Here is a 24,456-nt window from a genome sequence, read left to right on the forward strand (position 1 = left end):
TTAACACAGCCTTGGTCTGTTGAAGGTGGCAATAGTTTTTAGTTACAGCAGCCAATAAAGACAGTGTGGTAGGTAGGTATTTATTTACTTAATTTATGAGTAGAGCTTATGAGATGAGGCTTGAACCAGCTTGTAACATGCACCACCAGCCAGAATATTGGTATAAGTATAGTCCTCAAAGTTTCGTATCCGTCGGGCTGTAGACATATTTCAGTCAGACAACTTGCATTGTATTGGTTGAAACTTTATTTGCCACGGCAGAACTTTATTTTAATAATTTGCCGTCTAGGTCCTGACCTCATCACTCCTCGCATTTGACATGCAGAAATAATGAGCCTGCAAGCTCCTCCCGGCTGAAACCTGCAGATGAATGCTGGACTGTAAGTTGGAGTGCAGAAATGGTGCAGGGCAGCAGCAGTAGCGCGATGTCTTGCAGCTTTAATAGACTGCCAAATTGGGAGGGTACGGGTACTTTCCTGAACTAGCTTGCAGGTTTCATTACATTAGCTGTTCTCATTTCTGACCAAACACCTGTTTTGTTCCTCTCTTTAATTCAACTCAACTTTATTTATATAGCACCTTTCATACATAAAAACATGTAGCCCAAACTGCTTCACTGAGTAACAGACAGTCAGAAAACAACAGCAATAGTAAAATTATAAAAGGCATGATTAAAAAAGAAATAATTAAAAAATAAAGGAAAGTCAAAACAGTAAAATTAATAAAATAAGTAAGAGTGGAAAGAAAAGTTAAAAATAAGGTAGAGTTAACAAGATCAGATGAACAGAAGAAATAAATAAGATAAATAAATACATGGTAAAACAATGTTTTAGATAATAATGATTAAAATAATAAAAATAATAATAATAATAATAATAATAATAAAAATGCAGTCTAGGGCTAAAATAAACTACTCCAAATTAAAAGCTAGATTAAAAAGGTAAGTCTTAAGCTTTTAAAGGTTACAGATGTCTGTTTCCACGGACTGACATGATAAGTCCCTTAAAGCAATTCTCACATGGTTTACAATTCTGGATTTAGATTCAGATTTTGATGAAAGATAAGATGAAGTGAAGGTAGAAGTTTAGGTCAGATGCTATCATCGTCTGCTGCATTCACATGCAGATATCTGTTTATCAAGAAGAGGCACGTCGTGGTGTTGGTTTATCTTTAGTAAGTCCTGAGGCAGTGAACGTCACGCAGTGTCTTCAATGGTGAGAAAAACAAGTCTGTCAGAGTGTTCCTGCTCTTCTACATCTCACTCTGTCCCAATTTCATTTTTAAACCTACAGAGGGAGCATTTTTGACAATCCTCACTTCTTCAAAGTGGCTGTGTGAGGGCTAAGGCTCTCTATATGTGTGTGTTAATGTGTGTGAACGTGGTTGTGTGTGAATGTGTGTGTTTGCTAGATGGCTGCATTTCCATCCCAGTTGCAATGGGTGTCACTCTTTCCATATTTTCCAACAATTTCCTGATTTCAAGGCTGTTATAGCTCAAACCCAACAATGTGGTTCTTGGTTTAGAGTGGGCCTTTGGGATTTTAGGAAAAAATACACATCATTTATTTCATGAATTAAACAAACAGAGAGAAGGCTTTGTTCATATTCATGCCTAACAGGACAGGAAAACAAATGACATCATCAAATGTGGATGCTTGCTTTAAAAAGGTGTACAAATTAACACTCTCTCTCTCTCTCTCTCTCTCTCTCTCTCTCTCTCCCTCTCTCTCTGATGCAGGGGCACACACACCAGAAACAGTTACCCATGCACTCACACAGGGAACTGCTTGCCTTTATTGATGGCAGCAGTCATGTTATAGTTAAACGTTAATTTAGCAGTCAGTCCCCCCTCTCGTGCACGCGCGCCCACGCACGTGGTGAGCCCAGGCTTCATAAACAAGCCGCTGCCACTGAGCTGCTCAGTGTTTCCACTGATCCCACATCAGTGCAGCGGCGCAGAGAAGATGGCACTGGCCGACACAGAGCTCGGAGGGTCCACCTGCGGGGACTCGGGCTCTCCTTTCTCAGAGATCATTGAGCTGAATGTCGGGGGGCAGGTTTATGTCACGCGGCACAAAACTCTCATCGCGGTCCCAGACTCTCTGCTGTGGAACATGTTCAGCAAGAAGTCCCCCAAGGAGTTGGCGAGAGACAGCAAGGGGCGCTACTTCTTGGATAGAGACGGCTTCTTATTCCGCTACATCCTCGATTACCTCCGGGACCTGAACCTGGTGCTCCCGGACTACTTCCCGGAGAAAAGTCGACTTCAGAGGGAGGCTGACTTCTTCCAGCTGCGGGACCTCGCCAAACGCCTCAGCCCCCGCGTGAGTAAGGACAATTCAATAAGCGAGGAGATCAGCCAGAGCGACACGGAGGAAGGCGCGCAGCAGTGCGGCTCCTCCGGCACCATGGAGACTTTACGCACCATGACGGTCAGCTCCAGCGGGACCATGCGCTCCCCTTCTCTGGACTCCAGAAAGTCAGGCTACATCACGATAGGATACCGCGGCTCGTACACCATCGGCAGAGACATCCAAACTGACGCCAAGTTCAGGAGAGTGGCGCGCATCACCGTGTGCGGGAAGACGTCTCTGGCCAAAGAGGTGTTTGGAGAAACGCTGAATGAGAGCAGAGACCCGGACAGGCCGCCAGAGAGATACACATCTCGATATTATCTCAAGTATAATTTTCTAGAGCAGGCGTTTGACAAGCTGACAGAGGCGGGATTTCACATGGTGGCCTGCAGCTCCACAGGCACCTGCGCCTACACCAGCAACGACCCAAACGAGGACAAAATATGGACAAGCTACACTGAATACGTCTTCTGCCGGGAATAACTAACAGCAAACATGTTGATTTACAAAGACATTTCATGATGTGGAGGGGAATGTCTTTAAAAAGTGTTGCATCTGCTGTGCTGAATGGTCACGTTGTCAGAGCGGGTGGCTGCAAAATATTGCTCCATATATTCAGAGAATTACTCCTGTCCAACAGATATGACCCCACATTGATTTTACAGAATGGATTTGTCATATTTTAAGTGAATGTTATATAACTTGTAAATTTAAAGTTAGATTGCAATGTTGCAAATATTATTTCAAAGATTTATTGATGGCTAAGTTTCTAAAATGCCAAAAATTGTGTTGAATGCTCATCAGAATCGCGGCCTACTTAAAGCTTTAATGCTGAATCTGTTCAAGCAACCAAAGAGTCTGATTTACTATCATAAATTGCAGGGAAAGAAGCAAATATAACATTTCAGAAGCTGGAAGCAGCATATATTTGACAATTTTGTTTGAAAAGCGACTGAAAAGGTTGAAAGATCATCTCAAAAAACTTGACAATCAGTCCTTTTTTCAATTAGTGTTATGATTTGTTGGGTTTGCCACTCAACCAAATGATCCAACACATGAGAATAAGCACAAAAAATCTACTTATTTAAGGTATGACCACGTGACAATGACGAATAATAAGAGAGAGTTACTAGCAGTGAGTCTAACGTTAGTCAAAGTGAGCGAAACGCCATCAGTCTGTGTTTTACGACCAATATCATGTATACTTTGTACCACACTAGTAGAGGTGGAGTGCTTGTTAATGGAGAGCGTTGCAGCTCAAGTAACTAGAGAATTGTTTGAGTCGACACACGCCCATCCAAAGAAGTCACCAAATGCCACCCTCTCCATCTCTACGACGTGCATGTCAGTGTTTGTGTCATTTCTGACTCAGTGCTGCGTGAACTGATCTCCATCCAAGAACAGACGAGCAGCATTAAGTATTCAGTGTCATTGTAACTTCTAGGCTTGCTTGGTCACCAGTTTTGTACTCTCTAAGAATAGCCTCTAATCGCAGTTTTATCACTGACATGACTGTAAGTGTACGTGCTTGCTTGGTAGAGTTGTATCTGTTCAATCTGTTCTAAAGAAATAAAACCTTGTACTTGCGTTTCTCTCAGCTGACTTTCCCAATGATCATATCTTCTGTTTTTTAATATCTGCACCAGAAAAACAAAACTCCAGCATCCACCCCCCTCCAACCTTTTAAACTTTGCTCAGTGGGGAATCAAAGGAGTCAGCCTCAAAGAGAGATGCCCTACCCAGGAACCGCCGCCCGTCATGGCACCGAGCCTGCCAGCTCAACAGAATCTGTCACACTGTTTTCAACCCAGAGGAAGACACACACAACTCAAACGCTCGAGGAAGATCCTGACCATGAACTTCCCTTGGCTCCGACTTTGTCAATAACTCCTGAAAACAGAAACTTTTAAAGCTCCATATCTACATCCACTCTAACTCCACCCTGTCATTAAATCACACGGGCAGACAACCCTCATATCCACAGATACTTTGCATGTAAATACTACATGAGGATCTGTTTTGTCACACAAATTCAGCTGCCTGCACGCCGCGTGGATGCAAATAGTGCAGCTGTGCACACATGATGTCATTATCATTTCAAGTGTAAATAATGAAAGGGTCCAGCAGCTGCACACCAATAGGAGGGTCTGGTCTGCCAGGGATGCCGGATGAATGGAAGAGAGTTGATTGGGGCACCTCTGCATGTGAGAGTAGCGAGTGTGGAATCAGCGCTGGATTACGAGTTTCACTTGAACAGGAGTGAATAAAGAGGCCTCACGTTCAGGGTCAAAGGTTGGATTACAGTCCACAAAGGTTTATAGGCCAGAGGCAGTGAGATAATAATCAATGACACATTGTAGAGATGTTTACAGAGAAGGACAGCTTCCAGTATTATTGGATGTTGTGTGTTCTGTTTGGACTCAAATATAGATCATTTTAGGATAGTGATATTGTGTTGGTTATTGTCGATACATAATGACTCAGGATATGTTAAATTATGGCTCAGTGCATGATGGCTCACTGTCATACTCTCATGTCTTATTGGGACCAAGCGGCAAACCTCTGGTCTAAAATTATGAGTCCAATGCGGAAGTGCTAAAAACTGCAGTTCATCGAGGATCCGCTTGAGGCTGGCTCCGGATGTACCGGAAACCACATACACACCAATTCAAAAGCCGATCTTTACAGCAGAAATAAACATGTTTACAGCCTGGTACAAAAAAACAAGCGTAGTCTGGATAGCTCATTTCTCGATTGGCACACACTGTAGGGGTAGTGATTTTTTTTCTAACGTGGCAATTTCGAAGATATTGAGATCACAAGTCTTCCAATGAGAGGCACAGCTGACTTGATTGATAGGCGGGAACACTGTAGCTGTTAGCTAGGAGGCTCAAAGCCCGCCTCTTTACGTCACACTAGCTCCACAGCAGCAATATGGCTGCTGCTGATTGGCCTCAAACAGCGCTTCAGAAACAGATGGGTGACGTCACGGATACAACGTCATATTTTATACAGTCTATGATTGGGACACTACTACGTCTGACTGTGTAGGGTTTATAACACCTGTGCTTTACCAATGAAGTTCAAAGACAAGTTGTAACCAAGGCCTAAATGTTCCTCCTCTAACTATCTATGTTAGTCGTGAACGACTTGGCTCTAAGAGACGGCTCTTGTACGTCAACGATATGAACTGGACAGTGAACAGTTTGAGAGCTGGTTTCCTTTACCTCCTTTTTGTTATTTAATAAAAAAAAAAAGGAACAATCTTCTCTCCACACTGCTCAGCCACAGGCACAACACACACTGACTGAATGCCGTGTTAATGAGTGTGCTGTGTGACCAATCAGATACAGGAGGGGATGATGGTGTTCAGAGAACTGATGCTTGATGATTAATCCGAGTGTTTTTTATAACAAACGTCCTGCAAAGGAGTGCGTTAAGGATTATTATAGCTACACGTCATAATCAAAGAGAAATACATGCACACATATTAGTCATAGGGCAAAATATGACTACAAATAGCTGATTTAGTAAAAGCCAAAATGATACTATGAAGAGCTGTTTGGGAGCCAAAAGAGCTGACTCTTATCTATGAGCTCAGCCAAATGATCTGGATCACTAAAAAGAGCTGGAGTCCATCCACTGCTTCTCACTCCAAACAGAGGGTGAACAAAACCACCTCACACCCTCTCTAATTAACCTCCCTGTCATATAACTGTCTATAATCCTGAAAGTGTCAGTGTCAACCAACATTACCAAGAAACTGATCAATATGTCCATCTTCAACTTTTCCTGCACAAAGCTAAGAATAGGGAGCTAGCAAAAGCATATGATTTGTGGATGTCAGTGTGTGAGTGCGAGTGTGTGCGTGTGTGTGTGTGTGTGTGTGTGTGTGTGTGTGTGTGTGTGTGTGTGTGTGTGAGTGAGACTATAGGCTGTATAAAACATACACAGTCTCTGATGTCTGAGTTTCTAAAGAGACGTTCTGAAGCCCAACAATGACTGATGCCAACTTGGAAATTGTGACTCAACCTAACTATTGGTCAACCAAGACACAGGTAAAGAGTTGATGTTGAGGTGGGCCTTTAGCCTCTTGGCAAACAGCTACAACTCGCCCACCTGTCTATCAACTCACCACCCTCTACTTCTATCTACCACTACAAATAAAGCAACCTTGCACCTTGAACCTCTTAATTGAAACAACTACAATGAGTTACATATACCACAATCATTTTTTTGTATCAGGTTGTAAACATGCTTAATTCTGTTGTAAAAATTGCCATTTTAACATGGGACGCAATGGGGATTCTTGGTTTTCGCAGCAAGCCTCAAGTGGACACTCGAGGAACTGCAGTTTTCTGCACTTCCACTGTTGCTATGTTTTTCTTAACACCAGAGGAGATTGCTGTTTAGAGTTTATGAGCTACAGTAACTACCTCTTTTTAACAATCATAACAAATTCCTCCTAGCCACAGTCAGATCTCCTAACCACCCATTATATTTAACCCAGAGAACCAATCTTAACAATTTGCATATTTATTACTAAAAGTTTTGAGGCGCTGTTGGCGTAGTGGTCCCAGGTTTGACTCCCAGCCTAGACCATTTGCTGCATGTTTTCCCCCACTCTCTGCTCCCCACAGTTCCTGTCTCTCTTCAGCTGTCCTATCCAAAAGTCAAAAAGGCCCAAAAATATATCTTTAAAAAAAGCTTCACAGCATTTCTGAAACCTTTCCTTAAACTAGTTTGATGTGACTGACTTAAATTGGCTCGATTTTTTGTTTTATTACTTAAATGAAGACAAAAATGTTCAGTTTGTCTTCAAGCTATATAATATTGGCAGGCTTGTGGGGAACAGTAGAGATAACAGCAGCAGTAACTGAGATGATTGCTCACCTGCTGGGATATTAGCCTTGATGTAATATATACATGATAAGAGTCAAAAGCCAAGATGTTCTCTCATCTGAATGTAATCATTCTTTGTCGGATGGGAATGTGCTGTTTCAATAAGCAGACGGTTTTCTTGATATTGATTAGTTGAAGAAAGAAAGAAATGAGACTATCAGGGGAAAGTCAAAATAAAGTAGAAATTACGTCCAAACCCTCCCAATCCCCCTTTTTTGAAGGGTTTAGTTTCTTGTGCTGTTGAAAGGGGTTTCTAAATTCTCAATATGTACGTACAAACCCAACATTCATCCATTCTTCCAGGGCTCTTCTAATAATAAAATTCAAAAACAAAGAAACACTCCAGACGGTGATAATTACTCTGTTGTTATCTGTTCCAGCTTTGATTGGAGCATAAACAGGAAACACCGCGGATCAGTCAGCAGTCCGTCACAGATATCAGCCTCCAGCGCTCACTGACTCAGCACCCCACATTTTACACACACAGGGTTCAGTGTGAGCAGAGAGCTTCCACAACACAAGACTGACTCTCTCTGCAGGGGAGGAAGGAAACGCACAACATGTGCGGCAAACGCTGTCATTCACTGCTGAATCCAATTGCTCAAGCTGTTGCAACACATGCAGCTGCAGTCTCATTGTGCTCTCATAAAACATTCATCCAGGCAAGCTTAGAGCGAGCTGGATTTACATCTCCCTGGGGGATGCAAATTATCTGTATTTTTAATTAAATGATAAGAAATTGCAAATGAGAATCCATTGGAATAAAGACCCATCTGGTTTTTATTCACTCCAACTTAATAGGTATCTTAATATTGCTTCATTTAGGCTACACTGTATTTTCAGTGTTAAGTTACGATTAGTTAATGTCAAATATCACTGATTTATTATCCACAGTATCTGGCTATAAATGTTGTATTCTGATATTGGATTCATATATTAAACAAAGGTAAAAGCAGGGAAGGAATATGCTCCCCATCTGTATTTCATCATGAGAATAAAAGAGGAGAGTTTTAAAAGATAGAGCGGCAGATAAACATAAATAATGACTGACAAATCCTTTAAATTCCCATGCCTGTGTTACCTTTCAGTAAAATGGAAATGTAATAACTGTGTCAGGTATTTCGGTGAGAGTGATGAAGGGATAACGGGGAACAAAAGAGAGAAGCTGTGAGACAGATCGAATCAAGGACTGGAGAAGACAGCAAGACGGAGAGATATGCTTATCTCTCCTGTTTGTAATATTCATTCCGGTCTCTCTGTGTACGCGCATGCTCCGTGAGGAGCTCTGAGCCATGAACCTCAGGACATCAGGACTGTTTGAATTGCACGCGTGGGTCCAGGATGCGTTTCAACTTCCTGGAGTTATTTTAGATCAAAGTCGGAATCATTAGCACATCACAACAGTAACTCCAGACCAAAGGCTTCATTATTCTAATTAAATTCTGAGTCAGAAATACATTTTAACTTGACTTCGCAACAGGGGATATGCTTCAGTCGGTGTTCATGGGAGGAGAAATGCGGCTGTGAGGTGAAAGCAGAACATGATGGTATTTCAAGGCTTATGATCCCTGGAGCATTAGTGAGGGTGTTTCTACAGGATCCATCACGTCTTCGCACATCTGCTTTGACTTATAAGTGAATCTGCTTCTGCCCCGGGATTATAAGACAAAATGATTTGTTATAGATTACATTCTTGATGAGAGAGCTGAATTGAGCATCACTGCAAAATCTTACTGAATGGATTTTCTCTCAATACTCATCAAAACGTCTCATTAAACTTAATATAAGCCTGAGAAGTCAAGAAATAAGTCTTATCTCCAGAAGCCAAAAGTAAGGACTTATCAGCATACATCCATGCATTCAAAGCATTCAAGTATTAAAGCTTGTTTCAAGAATTTTTTTTCTTTCTGCATTGAAGCATTTTTATTCATTAAGATCACATAAATCCTTCATTTTGGCATTAAGTATCTTCAAATGAGATTTATATCTTCACTTGTCAGGTCATTGCAGCTTATAGTGAGGATAATGAGATGTTTTGACTAGCACTAAGAGAAACACACTGCAAAATTTAAAGTTTTTGCAAGTTGTCAATTATATTTTGGGGATTTCACACCTTAATTCAGAAAGGATAGGACAGTGGATAGAGCAGGAAACCGGGATAGAGAGAGAGTAGGGTGTAACACACAGGAAAAGATTCCACAGGTTGGAATAAGATAAGATACTCCTTTATTCGTCCCACAACAGGGAAATTCATGGAGTTACAGCAGCAAACAAAAAGATGTACACTACAAGAATTTCAACAAGAATATATAATATTAAAAAAAGTCCCTCAGAGACGAAAGTTGGCCATAATTCTCCTGTCAGCCACCACCTCCACAGGGTCCAGGACTGAGCTGGAATCATCTACATGGGGCATTCTGCTTAACCACTAGGCCAGACCAGTGCTATAACCATAATCATAATCATAACCATAACCTTTGAAAAAAAAAAGTTAAGTTATATTTTGGGGCATTTTTGCCTTTAATGGATAGAACAGCTGAAGAGAGACAGGAAATGTGGGGAGTAGAGAGCAGGGGAGGACACGCAGTAAAACGGTCAGGTTTGGAATCAGACCTGCGACCTGTGCGACTTGGGCTACGGCCTCTGAGTATGGGGCGTGGCTTAGCCCAACAGCGCCCCACCCTAACCACATTTTAAACTTGTTGCACCTTTCCCCCCCAAATCCTAATACTTGGTCCTCAAAGTCTATTTTCAGCCTTATGCAAGTATTTCAGTCATTAGAGTCTGAATGAAGGACCAATGAATACAGCAGTATGTGGCTGAGGCTGCAGCTACTCCTGCACTTTGCATTCTGGTGGATGGAATCACTGCCTGCACAACCCTGCAAGAAGGTTAAGTCACCCTCTGTGTTACTGAATGCATCAAGAGGTTTATGGACTACTTTTGCAAAAGCACTGAAAAGAAATCCTGTTGGGGAAATGTCAGTTTTAAAATATTCAATTGTGAATTGAGACTGGAAAGAAGGGTCAAGAAATAAAGGGGAAGGCCAAGCAACAAATGTCCACGACTGACCTCATGTTACATCACACCTGAACCACATGACATCGTACAAATGGCAGACTGTGCTGCCCTGCTGCATGGCTTGAACAGAAAAAAAAGGTCACCAACTACTGACAACACGTGACTTTAGATGTATTTGCTCAATGATATGAGCAAACATTCTATTCTTTGGATTCATACGATTGTGAAAGCCCTGATGTTCACTGCCAGTTACTGTGGGATCATGTGAAGATAGCAGGGAAATGATTCTACAAAGAACACTTGTTGTATTTTGGAACACATGAGTGCAGTCTACTAACCATAAGTAAAGGTGTTTGCTTCAGTCAAGGCTTCAGCTTTAGTAGAAAAAGAAACTACAGAATGCAGAAAGGCTTACACACTAAAGTAAACAGAAAGAAATGACACTGAGGATGATAACAAGCGGTTGGAACAAGGTCGTTTTTAAAGGGATTATGAGAGCACATGCAGAGGAACAACAACAATAACACCACCATGAATACTACATTATTGATATTAATGATGTTCTTTCATCAGAAAATAGCAAAAAGAGGGTAAAAGGGCAACAACTGAAGTTTAGTGTAACCAATGAGATTGCATTTAAATGAAAGCCCTAAATCGCAAATGTGTGACCGAAACAAGATAACAAAAACATTATGTCCTGCAGAGCCTTAAGTGTGATGTTACGGTCACTAAAACTTCTACTATAGTTTCCACACTACCGGTAACCTCAGACTGAGTTCACCCCACATACGGTTAATGTTGTCACTGACTGTGCGATGCATTGAAATCGATTTCCGCGAGTCTCTAAATTGCATTGTGCTCTCCTTTTGGACGTTTTATTTCACACCTCTGCCAGAGAGATTCAACTGTCGCCATATGTGAGCAGCAGCAGCAACAGCAGCAGCAGCAGCACGCAGGCTAATGCAATGTGTCCTGATCACCTGAGCTCCATTTTTATTTGCGGGGCCATTAAGCCTCCCACCTTTTTCATCCCAGCTGAGTTCTTTTGAAAATTACAGTCATCAAGTAGAAAATGCTCTTTCCACTTCTCTAAATGCAGCCTTATATGCTGGGGCCACTCATGTCATGGAGGAGGATTCATGAGAGTGTTCTCTGTGTTCTCTGCGTTTATTGCAAACCAGATGTCTTTTAAAGCAGGAAAGATAGCAGAGGCCTTAAATGTTATTTTTTACTTGATCCCTGCAACAAAACCGTGCTGAGACATCATTTCCTCAGAGCCTTTTGAGGATTTACTGAAATGATTTTTGTTGTTGTCTTATAAATGCTTTAATCTTTACTTCCTAAATAATGTGCTTTAACATGGCATCATGACTTAACCTTACTGATGCATTTTCTTTTTCAAAACCTGATCTAATCTGTATCAAGTTGTGTTAATCTGTTTTACTTTGCACCTATGTAACTTTCATTATTAAAAGTGCCCTCCGATTAAAGCTACAACTATTAATAGCGGGGTTACCTGGAATCATTTTTTAAAGTTTTACAAAATAATCTTAACATCAGCTTTGTGTTGTGCACTCAAAAAGAGGAACATGGGTGTCTGTTTTATCAACATAAGTATAAAATGTAGCTTGTATTATATTAGTTCATGTTTAGTGGTTAAACATTTTTAAATCATGTAGTTTGTCACTACTGAAATTTTTTAATACTGCCTGTAATTACTTCTATTTAATTTAAATTCCATTTGTAACATTGTATATATCTAAATTGTATTCTAGCTTTATTTATATATTTTTATTTTTACTTATTTTATTTTTATTTTTACTTATTGAAATTTCTTTCTTGATGGTACTTATGTCTGGGTTGCTGTAATAACTGAACCCCCCCCGGGGGATCAATAAAGTAACATCTTATCTTATCTATCTTTTAACATGACATGCAAAATCCTTAAAACTACAGGATTGCTTTATGTCAATCATAGACTGCATAAATAATAGACGTAGTATCCGTGACATCACCCATCTGTTCCTGAGCGCTGTTTTGAAGCCAATCGTCGGCAGCAGCCATATTGGAAATGCTGAACTCAAGCAGGCATAGTGTGACATAAAGAGGCGGAGTTTGAGACTCCTAGCCAACAGCTATGTGTTCCTGTCCAGTAGTCAAGTCAGTCATGTCCTTATTTGGGCAAAAACTTGTAATCTTAATATCTTCATAACCGTTGCGTTAGAAAAAAATGTAACCAGTGTGTGCCGACCTAGAAATTAGCTATGTAGAGCCGTTTTTTGAGCCAGGCTGTAAACATGTTTATTAATGCTGCAGAGATCGTCTTTTTGAATTGGTGTGTATTTGGTCTCTGGTATTTCTGCAGCCAGCCTCAAGTGGATTCTCGATGAATTGCAGTTTATAACACTTCCGCATGGGCTTCATAGTTTGAGACCGGTGGTTGCTGCTTGATGTCAACACAACCTAATGGGTTTAGGTAGGAATCCCATCTGCAATACCTCTCCAGAGCAGAAGGTGGCAGTAATGTGCGACAGGCCAGATTCATCAGCCAAGGTAGCGTGCTTCTGGCAAAGAAGAGCCATTACTGGGAGTTGGGAAAGATCTCCTGTGACTGACTGCAAATGGGCGCTGGTGGCCTAGCGGTCAAAGTGCAGAGGCTATAGTCCTCGTTGCATTTGCTGCATGTCTTCCTTCACTTCCTACTCTCCACGTTTCCTGTCTCTCTTCAGCTGTCCTTTCAAAATAAAGGCAAAAAAAGCCCCAAAATATAACTTACAAAAAAAAAAGCTATCAATAATCTATTAAACAAGTTATTGTGACTAAGACAATGAAGTCAGATCCCACCTCAATAAATATGTTGAAACAACCTTTGCAAATCAAGTTGGACCCAAACATTGCAAATAAGTAATGGTAATGTCAATATTTTATGTTCACTCAACATATTTACAATTAGTTGGTTCAACACAATTGTGTCTCGCTAAATGAAAGCATTTTAATAAGGTGGAAATTATTTGTATTTGCTATTCTATTTCTTTGAGTGGGTGAAACAACCTTCATTAGAAAATGTAGGTGAAAGCTTAAAAAACTAGAAAGTAGACTCCTTTCAAACTTGAGAAACTCCAATTAATTTTAATGTTTAAACGTTCTTATCATTTTGGGGTGTCGCAAAAAAGGCCCCTTTCAAATTTTCACAAGGGAGATAAATGTTTCCAGAAAATTAAATACTTTTATTTTGAACATCATGCTTTCAGTAATCCATCATCAATTTGATTTAATTCAATAACATAACACAATCCAAAAGCTTCTCAGTTTGAGAGCCTTGAGTGATGAATTCATCACACATCATGCTTACATACGAACATTTGTTTGGTTATGGTGTTACACAAAGTAAATCAGCTAATGTTGAAATGATGGCAACCGCGTCATTCTGGTTCACTGTAGACCTTTTGAATCTGTACATATGTCATCTCTTAGGTTTTATTAAAGGGAGAATTGAAGCCCATCAGTTCAGACTCAACCTTGAGCTCTTAGACTTGTCTCAGACTCAGATAATGGGGACTGAACTCAAACTAAACTCAGATTCTCTTTCAGTAATTCGACTCAAGGACTCAAGGCTTGGTGTTTCGACTACAACAGCGGCGTCAGAAATTTTTCCCCTTTTCTTGCTGATTCTTTAAAAATCACCGAGAGGTATCTGAGTCATCCTGCAGGAGCAGAATTAGTCCAACATGACAGGGTTACGTCTGCACGAATGTGGTTCCACTTCCAGTGGTTTATACGTGATTTCAGAGGATTTGGTTTTGCTGCCCTTGCTTGAGTGCCTGGATTTCCACATCTGGTTTGGTTTGGAAAAGATGTCTCTGTGCATAAGAGACTAAATTACAGGGTGCAGCAGCATGAATACATGGGGTAATGTATCAAATTAAACGCTTACGTCTGAGTTTAGAAATAGTCCTGTTTAATGCACTGGTTATCGACCCTGGACAGAAGTGAAAAATTCCTGCAGAAACAGGATGCACTAAACAGAGCGGGATGTTAATAACTGAACTAGGTGAGTGTTTCTTAGCAGCCCTTCTTTTACCTCAGAGCATCTTAGCCTTAAACTTTTTCTCTTAAATGCACTTTCAACAACTCTCTGGGATCCATTAAAGAAAACCTACTCATGTGTTATGGCAGGAATCATTTAAATAACAGGCTTGAACATGAACCACAGGATCTCTGGTTTCCTTTATAGTCTCCTCGAAGCGGTTAAAGTTGGCTTGTTAAACAGCATTCACTGAGCAACAAGGTCTCATATAAGAGCACTTCACTTGAAGTAATGAGAACTTGACATGTGAACCCTTTCTTTGTTCATGCTATATATCCTCTTTACCTTCCTGTCAAGGGTGTGTTTTATTGAGAGTTGTATGTGATATAATATTTGGCAGGGCACAGTTACCAGGTTTGAGAGCAAAATAAAGAAAACTGAGACATATTTTTGTTCTTCCAGAGATTTCATCTTCTTCACCGACTGTAAGAAAGGAGTGGATGTAGCTCGTAGGTGTCGTTTGGGGGGTTCATGGGTCTCACCCTGGTTTTAAAACGATGTGCAGTCAGGAGCCCAGATTGCACGTTATCTTGGGGACGCAGAAGGCGACTGTGCCATAGGCCGACTAAAACCTGGTCTAAACTCAACCCTTCCTGCTATTTAGAGAGTGCATTAGTCAGACAGTGTACAGAGACATGCAGCAGCGCTCCTACACCAAAAGAAGTGTGTATTTGCTGATCACTTAAACTGAGTTATTTATTGACACGGGGCAAGGAGAGGGTGGGCTTTTGTTTCCCTTGCAATGTGTGACTGCTTTCAGTAGGAGGCAAATCAGATGCCAAAAGATAAGGACACCCTCATCCCCGTCTCCTCACACGTCTGCTTCAGTGCAGCCCTTAACAGCCCTGTGACTGACACCAAGCTCTCCACACGCTCACTTGGAAGAGCACTCTGATACTTGTAGAAACAGACAAACATGCTTAAATGCAACCATGCAAGCAGAATAAAAACAAAGGTTTAGCCTACTTTCCTCTGAAGTTGATCACACAGGACTTTGTTACCATAAGATTTTATCAAATACTGTTGGTGTGCTCGCAGATTTCATTCCACGTGCATAAATGTACACAGCGTCTCATTAAGGTAAAAAATGTCCCTGACCGTCCCTACTTCGCAGTGGCTATAACAACAATCCACGCAGTGGCTATAACAACAATCCATGCGTTGACATAACTCATCTAGTGATTTAGTGATCTGTGTGTGACAGAGAAACGCTAACAGGGTCTGCAGGATTGGATTTTTTTAGTACAAGTTTGTTTTTTTTAAACTTAATTTTGGGGATGTAAGGATATATCACAAGACGGTAAAAAATCAATGCAAATAAGGCTGGATTAAAATCGATTCAACAAAATTTGTGTTGCGATATTATTTTTAAACAGTAGAAGGCACTATCTGAATTTCACTCCGCCTGTTAAACATCATTAAGTCTGTTGCGCTGCTCTCTCGTCACTCGCTGAGTTGAGCATAAGAGACATGGCGGCAGCAGGTAGTGACCAAGCATTCAGGATGCACCTTTATGTTTACAGTCTGAGGTATATGGCAACTAAATTCCAAGCCAGGAGCATAAGCTGCACTTTGGGTTATTTGTTTTATTATTTAATACTTTCATTTGGGAATCGTTCACTTTCCATTTCTGTATAATTGTTCTGAAATTTTCCAACAAGATATTTTTGTACGGTAATTTTAGTTTTTTTTGCAATGTGCTGAAAAAAGTGTGCAGTGGTTTTATTTGAGTTACAACACACCTTACAAATGAAAAAAGATTACTTTGTTTACAAAGTAATATAAGAGAAAAAAATATATATTGCAACTGTCCATATCTGAGAATTGAAATAAATTGATAGTTATTTAAATTTTGAGTTCAATCCAGTTTTCTTGAAAAACGTTTGAGAATCTTGAGTGAATCGTATCGTGAACCAAAAATCAAGATTTGAATCGAATCGTGGGTTGAGTGTATCCTTACATCCCTACTTAATTCTCACAAAATTGCATCACTCTGGTTTTATTAAACGCATCACACCTCCTCTAATTTTGTGAACCCCAAAACTTGAAGTCCAAACTATGCCTAAGATGAAGCCCCTACAGGATCTGAAAAACAAAGACAATGTTATAGTGCTTTAAAACTACATTTTACACATACATTTTTTTTAATTACACGTACAAGATGTAAGAAATAAACAGTGAGCTGTGAAGATGGATTGGAGATGCTTTAGGTGGATTTTGTTACCTTTGGACCAGCTGCGGAAATCTGCTGTATAACTCTCTTTGAAAAAAAAATAGCTTTTTTGTAGTCTGGTATCTCAGCAATGACTCGGCCAGTCAATCATCAGAGTTCTGATTCTTTTTCTTTAAGCTGCAAAGTATTCATAAGTGATGGAAATAATAGATTGAAGCTGGAAAACATAACAGCTTTCATATGTACAATAACCAAATTATGTAATGTGGGCTGATCTCACATCATTCTTTTGGCACTGATAACAAAAACGTTTGAGTCATGTTATGATTTCCTAATCCTCTATCTAACTTTAAATGCTTGTTGGGTTTTCATGCAAAGAAAGAACTTGAGTATATTATTATTAAGTCGTTAAGAGAAACGTTTGCACATTTTTTTTCGACAAGAGGCTGACCACTGAAATGTAATTTAAAGTAAACAGAATGGAAGTGATTATGTGTGTTCTACAATAAATGCAAAACAGCAAACTTAATTAAGAATACTCACAACAAAATACTAATTGTTTGGTTTGCCTGTGTCAGAATGTAAAGTGACTTCACTATCTTTGTCTTTGTCTTTCAGGGTAGAAATATCTGCACTAACTCAGTTTTACATGAATTCTTAGAACTTGTTATTTTATGGAAAGACTGCTGTGGTCAGTGACCTACTTCTGCTACAAGTAATCATGCTTGTTGGAGCTATTTACATTGTTTCATGTATTTGATTATTTTTACTTTAATCAATTAATTAAAGCTGGGGTTGGGAGTAAGGTTTAGATACTCTTTTTGTTATACTGATTAAAATTATCTTTATGTCCCGATGGCAATCAATACATAAGGTGATCCCTGCCATCAGGAGCCAAATTATATAACCAATCAAATCCCGTCCTGCCGTTCTGCCCGCCTCCTGCGTGTACATTTCATGTTTGTTTATGTTTTTATCTTTCACTATGATAATGTTTTGTTGTTTTCTTACCACTGAGTGAGACATGAGTTGACATAGTGCAAAACACAAACGATGTGCTGAGGGTCGGTTTTGAATCAGTCACGATCATATGGTCGCGAAGCAGCGGCGCTCGTGCATGTGAGCGGGGGCGTCGTTTTGGAGGAGCTCCGGGGAGAAGGGGCGACGGGTTAGACGGAGTCTTGAGGACATGCTACATTCAAATTCATGCTAGTTTTTCGTGACTACCAACCCTAGCTTTAATTGTTATTTCATTATATTATTATATCCTTAGGTGTAATCAATATATTTTGTTACTCACTTTAATAGGTTGATAGTTTTGCACCAGGTGATGTGTTTATAGATGGGCAGGTAAGATAGGAGGGGCAGACACCGGGGAAGGTGAATGTTTTTTTATCGGGAGATGTGAGAGCACAAAGAGGCTACCTATTGTCTGAAATTAGCCCCTTTTGTTGTTCAATAAACCACCAGAAACTTCATACTTGGCTGGACATTGGCAATCTTTTGATCCTGTGTATGATCCACTCCGATGCTTCGTGGTCGGTTTTTGATTTTAGTTTGTTTTTTTGTAAAGTTACAAAGTCAAATAGCCACTACAATGCTGTCAGAGAGTTTTCATTCATACAAGATCATGCTTTGTTCAGTAACCCCATGCAATAGAGAAAAGGCCAATATGTTGCACTCTTCTCTTTGTGTAACTTTCTGCACAACCTTTATATATATGTTTTTATATTATTGATTGCTCAGTCTCATCCTGCACCTCTAAAAGAAAACAGGAAAATCAAAGCAATTCACATTGGGGATGCAGGGGGAGAACAATTTGCAGGAGTCAAACCAATTTCTTTCTCTTAATTATCTTTACCATCAGTCCAGATTGAAAACAAATATCCCAGTATTGCTTGTTCTACAAACTATAATGGATAAAAAGAGGAAACAATGAGAGGATATGAGTTTCAAGGCTGCAAATCTAAAAGCACTCTCCAAAGCTGATACAACCACAGAAGCAGCTGTGGTGCCTGGATAAAAAGGAACTGTCTGTATCTATCATATCAGAGTTAAAGAAAGGACAGGTGGGAGAAAAATACTTTGAACACAGCATTCACAGATGATTTCATCCAGAGGGCTTCTAAACACTGCTGCATTGCTCTTCTGCATGCTGGTTGTCTGACAATCCTCTATTTGTAGCTGGAGAATAAAACACTGGAGGAGTTCATGGAAGCCCCTACAGATTTTATGTAATGCACGCTAAATCAATATAGGCCAACAGGGACGCACTCCAGGTGGAGTGCGTTTTTCTTGGTGGTTTTTCACTTCAATTTTTACAACAATGTTTGGGAAGAGAGTCTCTCCGAGGAGCTCCATCAGGCTGACAGCCCGACAGACGGACAGCTCCGAGCCAACAGTCACTTATTGAAATGTTGTCAGCAGAACAAGACTGAAGTGTGAGCAGTGCTGAGAGTCTGTGTGATCGCAGCAATGAGTGTATGCACGTTCAGGAACGAGGACAGCGATCAGAAGGGGCAGCGATGTAGAAATACAAGAAATCTATCGAACATCTGCTTGACTGTTCTGACAGATGTTGGCCTCCTCTGCTGGATCTGTTTACAGGTTTTAGCTTGATTAGATAACTAGGTCGAAAACGCTCCCTTTAACACAAACAGTTTTTTCACATACATTTCACATTATGTTGATTTTCAAAGATAAAGTTTAAACTGTAAAAGCTTATCATGGCCCTAAATATTCTTTATATCACACTTAAAGAAATAAAAGACATTGACTCTTTTGCGGTTTTCCGAAAAAATGCTGAGCGACTTGTTTATCTGACAGAAATCAAATGTTCTGCACTGGAGCGTGGACCCTTAGGTGAAGCTTAGACCTGATGTTCTGGCAAGCATATGTGGAGCTATTTTGACGCTAGTGAACCATCAAAGAAGAGAACACCTTTTTGAAATATATCTGGATTCCTTGCTTCTGCACAGTCCTGCACAAGGTACGCCTTATGTACTTCCATATCTCCAGTTTTTATATCCTGTTTTTTCCCCTTTAGACTCTAGCTGAGGTATAACACTGAATGAATGAGCCAAGCTGGGCCTCAACTGGTATTCATCAAACTGGCATCATGAAATCGGAGGTCAATGGCCAAAGCAGACTTTCTCTTGGGCTGGGCATACACTGCTCAATTTTATAAATGTCATGATAAAAAGTGAACTAGCACCGTACGAGCGAATTGTTTACGACGCGTGACGAAAGTTCATGATTTATGTGCTCACAGTGTACGGCCCGATTGTCAGTGGACTGTTAAATCAGGACGGAGCTTTGACAGTTGTTGATTAAGTTTCCTTTGAAAACTCCGACACACTAAAGCTGAAGTCCAGAATACAACTTCCACAATAATGATGAAATACAGTTATCAGCTTTGTGATGTGTCAACACAAACTTAAAGTCTAGAAGCTTCGTGAACATCAAATTTGTGGTAGAAGTGTTGTATTAGATTGTGCTGGATTGCATGGGTGTTCATAATGTTAAGGCTGATCAGTGTGTATCTCTGTGTATGTCTATTTTGTGAAGGTACAATTAGGAAAAACAGCCCTCGAGCTTGTTGCTCTGCTATCACTATCAGAGTGTGCATGCCGGAAATGTATCCAACTGCTCAGCTAATAGGGCCGTGATTGGCCTTTGTCAATCTTGTCGTTGATGGTCTCAATTGCTTTTGTAGGTCACACCAAAGGCATCACTGTACCTCTATTTCATAACCAGTCACCGACCTCTTACAGGGGCTTAAAGCCTATGGAAATGTAAACGGAAAATTTAAAATTCATATAGAATATCAAAATGTAATGTGTAATCAAGCTTCAACAAAAATCTGAGTGAAAATAAACATCCACAACTATGAAAAAACTCTGTTCAAAAACAGCTTATTTTCCAGTTCAGAGGAGTTCTCAGGACGGTGTGGGCGTGGCCGCTAACTCTTATCTCGATTCTAAAGACATCAAATCTCCAGAATCTGAAAATGATTCATTTCAAATGGTCTCTGAGTGCTGAGTTACAAAATACTTCAGAATCAGAATTCATCACATATTACTTTTATCACTCTGTAGTCTCCGGGGCATTAAGACCATGTGAAGCCCAGAGCAGCGGAGGCTGAAGTGCAGGAGCACGGCCCCGGGTGTCAGATGGAGCCGTTTGTCTAAACTCTGAGCTGTTAGGGGAAAGTTAGTGAACCTGTCCTGGGGAAAGTTAGTGAACCAGTCCTGGGAAGAGTTAGTGAACCAGTCCTGGGAAAAGTTAGTGAACCTGTCCTGGGAAAAGTTAGTGAACCTGTCCTGGGGAAAGTTAGTGAACCAGTCCTGGGAAAAGTTAGTGAACCTGTCCTGGGGAAAGTTTGTGATCCGGTCCTGAAGAAAGTTAGTGAACCAGTCCTGGGGAAAGTTAGTGATCCGGTCTTGGGGAAAGTTAGTGAACCAGTCCTGGGGAAAGTTAGTGATCCGGTCTTGGGGAAAGTTAGTGAACCAGTCCTGGGGAAAGTTAGTGATCCGGTCTTGAGGAAAGTTAGTGAACCAGTCCTGGGGAAAGTTAGTGATCCGGTCCTGAGGAAAGTTAGTGAACCAGTCCTGAGGAAAGTTAGTGATCCGGTCTTGGGGAAAGTTAGTGAACCAGTCCCGGGGAAAGTTAGTGAACCTGTCCTAGGGAAAGTTAGTGAACCAGTCATGGGGAAAGTTAGTGAACCAGTCCTGGGGAAGTTAGTGAACCTGTCCCAGGGAAAGTTAGTGAACCAGTCCTGGGGAAGTTAGTGAACCTGTCCCAGGGAAAGTTAGTGAACCAGTCCTGGGGAAGTTAGTGAACCTGTCCCAGGGAAAGTTAGTGAACCGGTCCTGGGGAAGTTAGTGAACCTGTCCCAGGGAAAGTTAGTGAACCGGTCCTAGGGAAAGTTAGTGAACCTGTCCCAGGGAAAGTTAGTGAACCGGTCCTAGGGAAAGTTAGTGAACCAGTCATGGGGAAAGTTAGTGAACCGGTCCTGGGGAAGTTAGTTAACCAGTCCCGGGGAAAGTTAGTGAACCGGTCCTAGGGAAAGTTAGTGAACCGATCCCAGGGAAAGTTAGTGAACCGGTCCTAGGGAAAGTTAGTGAACCGATCCCAGGGAAAGTTAGTGAACCGGTCCTAGGGAAAGTTAGTGAACCGATCCCAGGGAAAGTTAGTGAACCGATCCCAGGGAAAGTTAGTGAACCGGTCCCAGGGAAAGTTAGTGAACCGGTCCTGGGGAAGTTAGTGAACCTGTCCTGGGGAAAGTTAGTGAACCGATCCCAGGGAAAGTTAGTGAACCAGTCCTAGGGAAAGTTAGTGAACTGGTCCTAGGGAAAGTTAGTGAACTGGTCCTGGGGAAAGTTAGTGAACCGATCCCAGGGAAAGTAAGAGAACCTGTCCTGAGGGAGATGAGTGGCGCATATGCAGGACTGCTTTAGCCATTCGGCCACGGCTCAACTCAGCCGCGTCCCAAAGTTTCCCCAAATCAGCGCAGTTAGGAAAATAGAAGAATCAACAAGCTGTCATCTTCACCGGTGGATGTGCAGACAGTGACACCCGAGCACAGTGGTGCAAAGAGAAATATAAATGTGACTATAAATATCATAGCTAGAATGTTTTTGTTGATTTGGGCTACCAGAGGCTTTAAATAAAAGTAGTAGTTTATCCAAATGATTGTAATTGAAGAGACTAGACATATTTAGTTTTGAGCTTTTCTTACCTTTAGAAAATGAGTTTGGACACTTTGTTAGAAAGTATTCTTAAATCTGTCCATACTATATGAAAATCATTACATTTTGAGGGCAATTAAATTGTCAGGTCCTTCCTATTACAGCGTAGGAAAGCTGTGTCACTCAGCCAAGACTCCAGAGCTTTAATGATTTGACTCTTACAGAGAAGCACTGAACTGTGCATCAATCTTGGCCATTATTCAGAAAGCTCAGCAGCCTGCAATCGAATGCCACTTATATATTGACTCTGGTTCTATATTTTCTCCTGTTTACAAGGCCCTGTCGCTTGATCCCCCACAGTGCTTCACAAAAGCAGCTTCATCCCTGTCAGACATTGCGGGTATGGAAACTAGAGAACCGCCTGGATAAGTGCTGTTATGTCATTGATCACTACATCTAAAGCCCCACTGAAGTCATTTCTAATGATGTCTGTGTTTTATCAGCAGCTGAAACTGTGGTGTCATACCTTTAATCTCAGCTTAGAGCTTATTAAGATGTCAAGGGGAAGCAGGTTGAAATTCTTATATTGACTGTAATGAAGAAAACGCCTCTGAGAAAAAGGCAGCAAGTTTGAAGGGTTGAGTGTGACGTGGATCAATTTCAAACATTGGAAAGATGTCGTCAGGGCTTTAACTGAGGTGCTGCTGAGACAGTCCTTTATTTATTAATGTGCTTGTTGTTTGTCTTGTTAAGTATGTTTGCCTCACTTACACGGGCCTAAGTTGACCAATGAAGTCGTTGCCTGGCTGTTAGGAACTGCTCCACACTGATGCACACGGGTCACGGTGAGGTTGATGACGACAATGCAACAGGTGGTCTGAGGAGTCTCACTCAGCGCATTCCTTTTTCACTGTGAAGCTCGGATCACACTGAGACAGGTGACATTTAAAGACTCTGCAGTGGTTCAGAGAGATTTTTCTGGAAATATAAAGGTCAAATGATGCCAGGGTGGCTGGAAACATAAACAATATGCCAGCTGCTTGGTGAGGAGGAGGGGTAACCGGAGAGGGTGTTTTGTAGTTTTTAGGGTTGATCTAAGGTCATGTTAGAGACACTTTACTGGAAAAGACCCTTCTTATAAAAAAATGGACAAACAATTGTGATTACTAACCTTGAATTTATACTCTGTCAAATGTACTGTAGATCATGACCGAGACTAGTGGTACGTAGTTGGGCCTAATGAGGCTGCAACATATTAAAGAACAATAAGAAAAGAGAGTAACACAATCAACCATATCTGTACTCCAAGGTATCAAGAAAATCAAGATAGAAAAGAGAAGAGCAAAAACAGATAGAGGTAAATGTGTACAGAAAGGGGATAGAAAGACAACAGGGAAGGTCTATTCATGGAAAGAAGCTTGTTTGGGCCAAAGCTCCCACTTCTAGGTTAGGTTGTACACTCTACCTCCCCCTACTTCCTCACTTTAATGAGGGTAGAGGACAGAAGAGACAGAAAACTAAGACAGGAGTTTAGGTAGACGTATGAAAGAGGACAGGGAGGGCCTATCCAAGGCGAGAAGCTTGTTTTGGCCTGAGCTCCACCTTGCCAGGTTAGACAGTATGCTCTATCTCCCTCTACAGACAAACAGAAAACAGAGAGTGGAGTAGGTAGGGCCATGTTAGAAAGAAGACATGGAAGGCAGATCCAGAGCGAGAAGCCTGTTTGGGCTAGAGCTCACCCTTACCAGGTTAGGCTGTATGCTCTGCCTCCCCATACTCCCCCATTTTTGTAAGGGTAGAGAGGATGGAAGAGGGGGAAGATAAAAAACAATGAGGAGTATGTATATATATGTATATACAGAGGTGAGAAAGAAGGTAGGGAAAACCTATCCAGGGCAAGACGCTTGTTTTGCTAGAACTTACCCTTGCCAGGTTAGGCTGTACGCTCTACCTCCCCCAACTAAATAAGGCAAGAGAGGATAGCAGAGGCAGAAAACAAAGACAGAAGTACAGGGATAGATCAGATAGAAAACAGAGAAGGCCTGTCCAGGGCGAGATGCTTGTTTTGGCCTGAGCTCACCCTCGCCAGGTTGGACTATATGCTCTACCTTTCCCTACTCCCCCAACTAAATGAGGGAAAGAGGAGAGAAAAGAGAGAAAACAGGGAGCAGAGTATGTAGGGCCATGTTAGAAAGCAGACATGGAAGGCAGAGCCAGGGTGAGAAGCAT

At 41.1% G+C, this 24,456-nt stretch overlaps 2 protein-coding genes across 2 annotated transcripts in view; one reads left to right on the forward strand and one right to left on the reverse strand.

Annotated features, from left to right (window-relative positions):
* The window catches only part of acod1 (aconitate decarboxylase 1), a 38,856-nt gene that overhangs the window by 5,080 nt on the left and 9,320 nt on the right, over positions 1-24,456 (reverse strand). The gene's annotated exons all lie outside the window — the stretch shown is intronic.
* Positions 1,820-3,951, forward strand: kctd12.1 (potassium channel tetramerisation domain containing 12.1). The gene has a single exon (XM_034693796.1). The coding sequence runs from the start codon at positions 1,965-1,967 to the stop codon at positions 2,835-2,837; it is 873 nt and encodes a 290-aa protein (XP_034549687.1). The 5' UTR covers positions 1,820-1,964; the 3' UTR covers positions 2,838-3,951.

The sequence above is a fragment of the Notolabrus celidotus genome, chromosome 10, assembly GCF_009762535.1.
Source record: "Notolabrus celidotus isolate fNotCel1 chromosome 10, fNotCel1.pri, whole genome shotgun sequence".
Classification (NCBI taxonomy): Eukaryota; Metazoa; Chordata; class Actinopteri; order Labriformes; family Labridae; genus Notolabrus; species Notolabrus celidotus.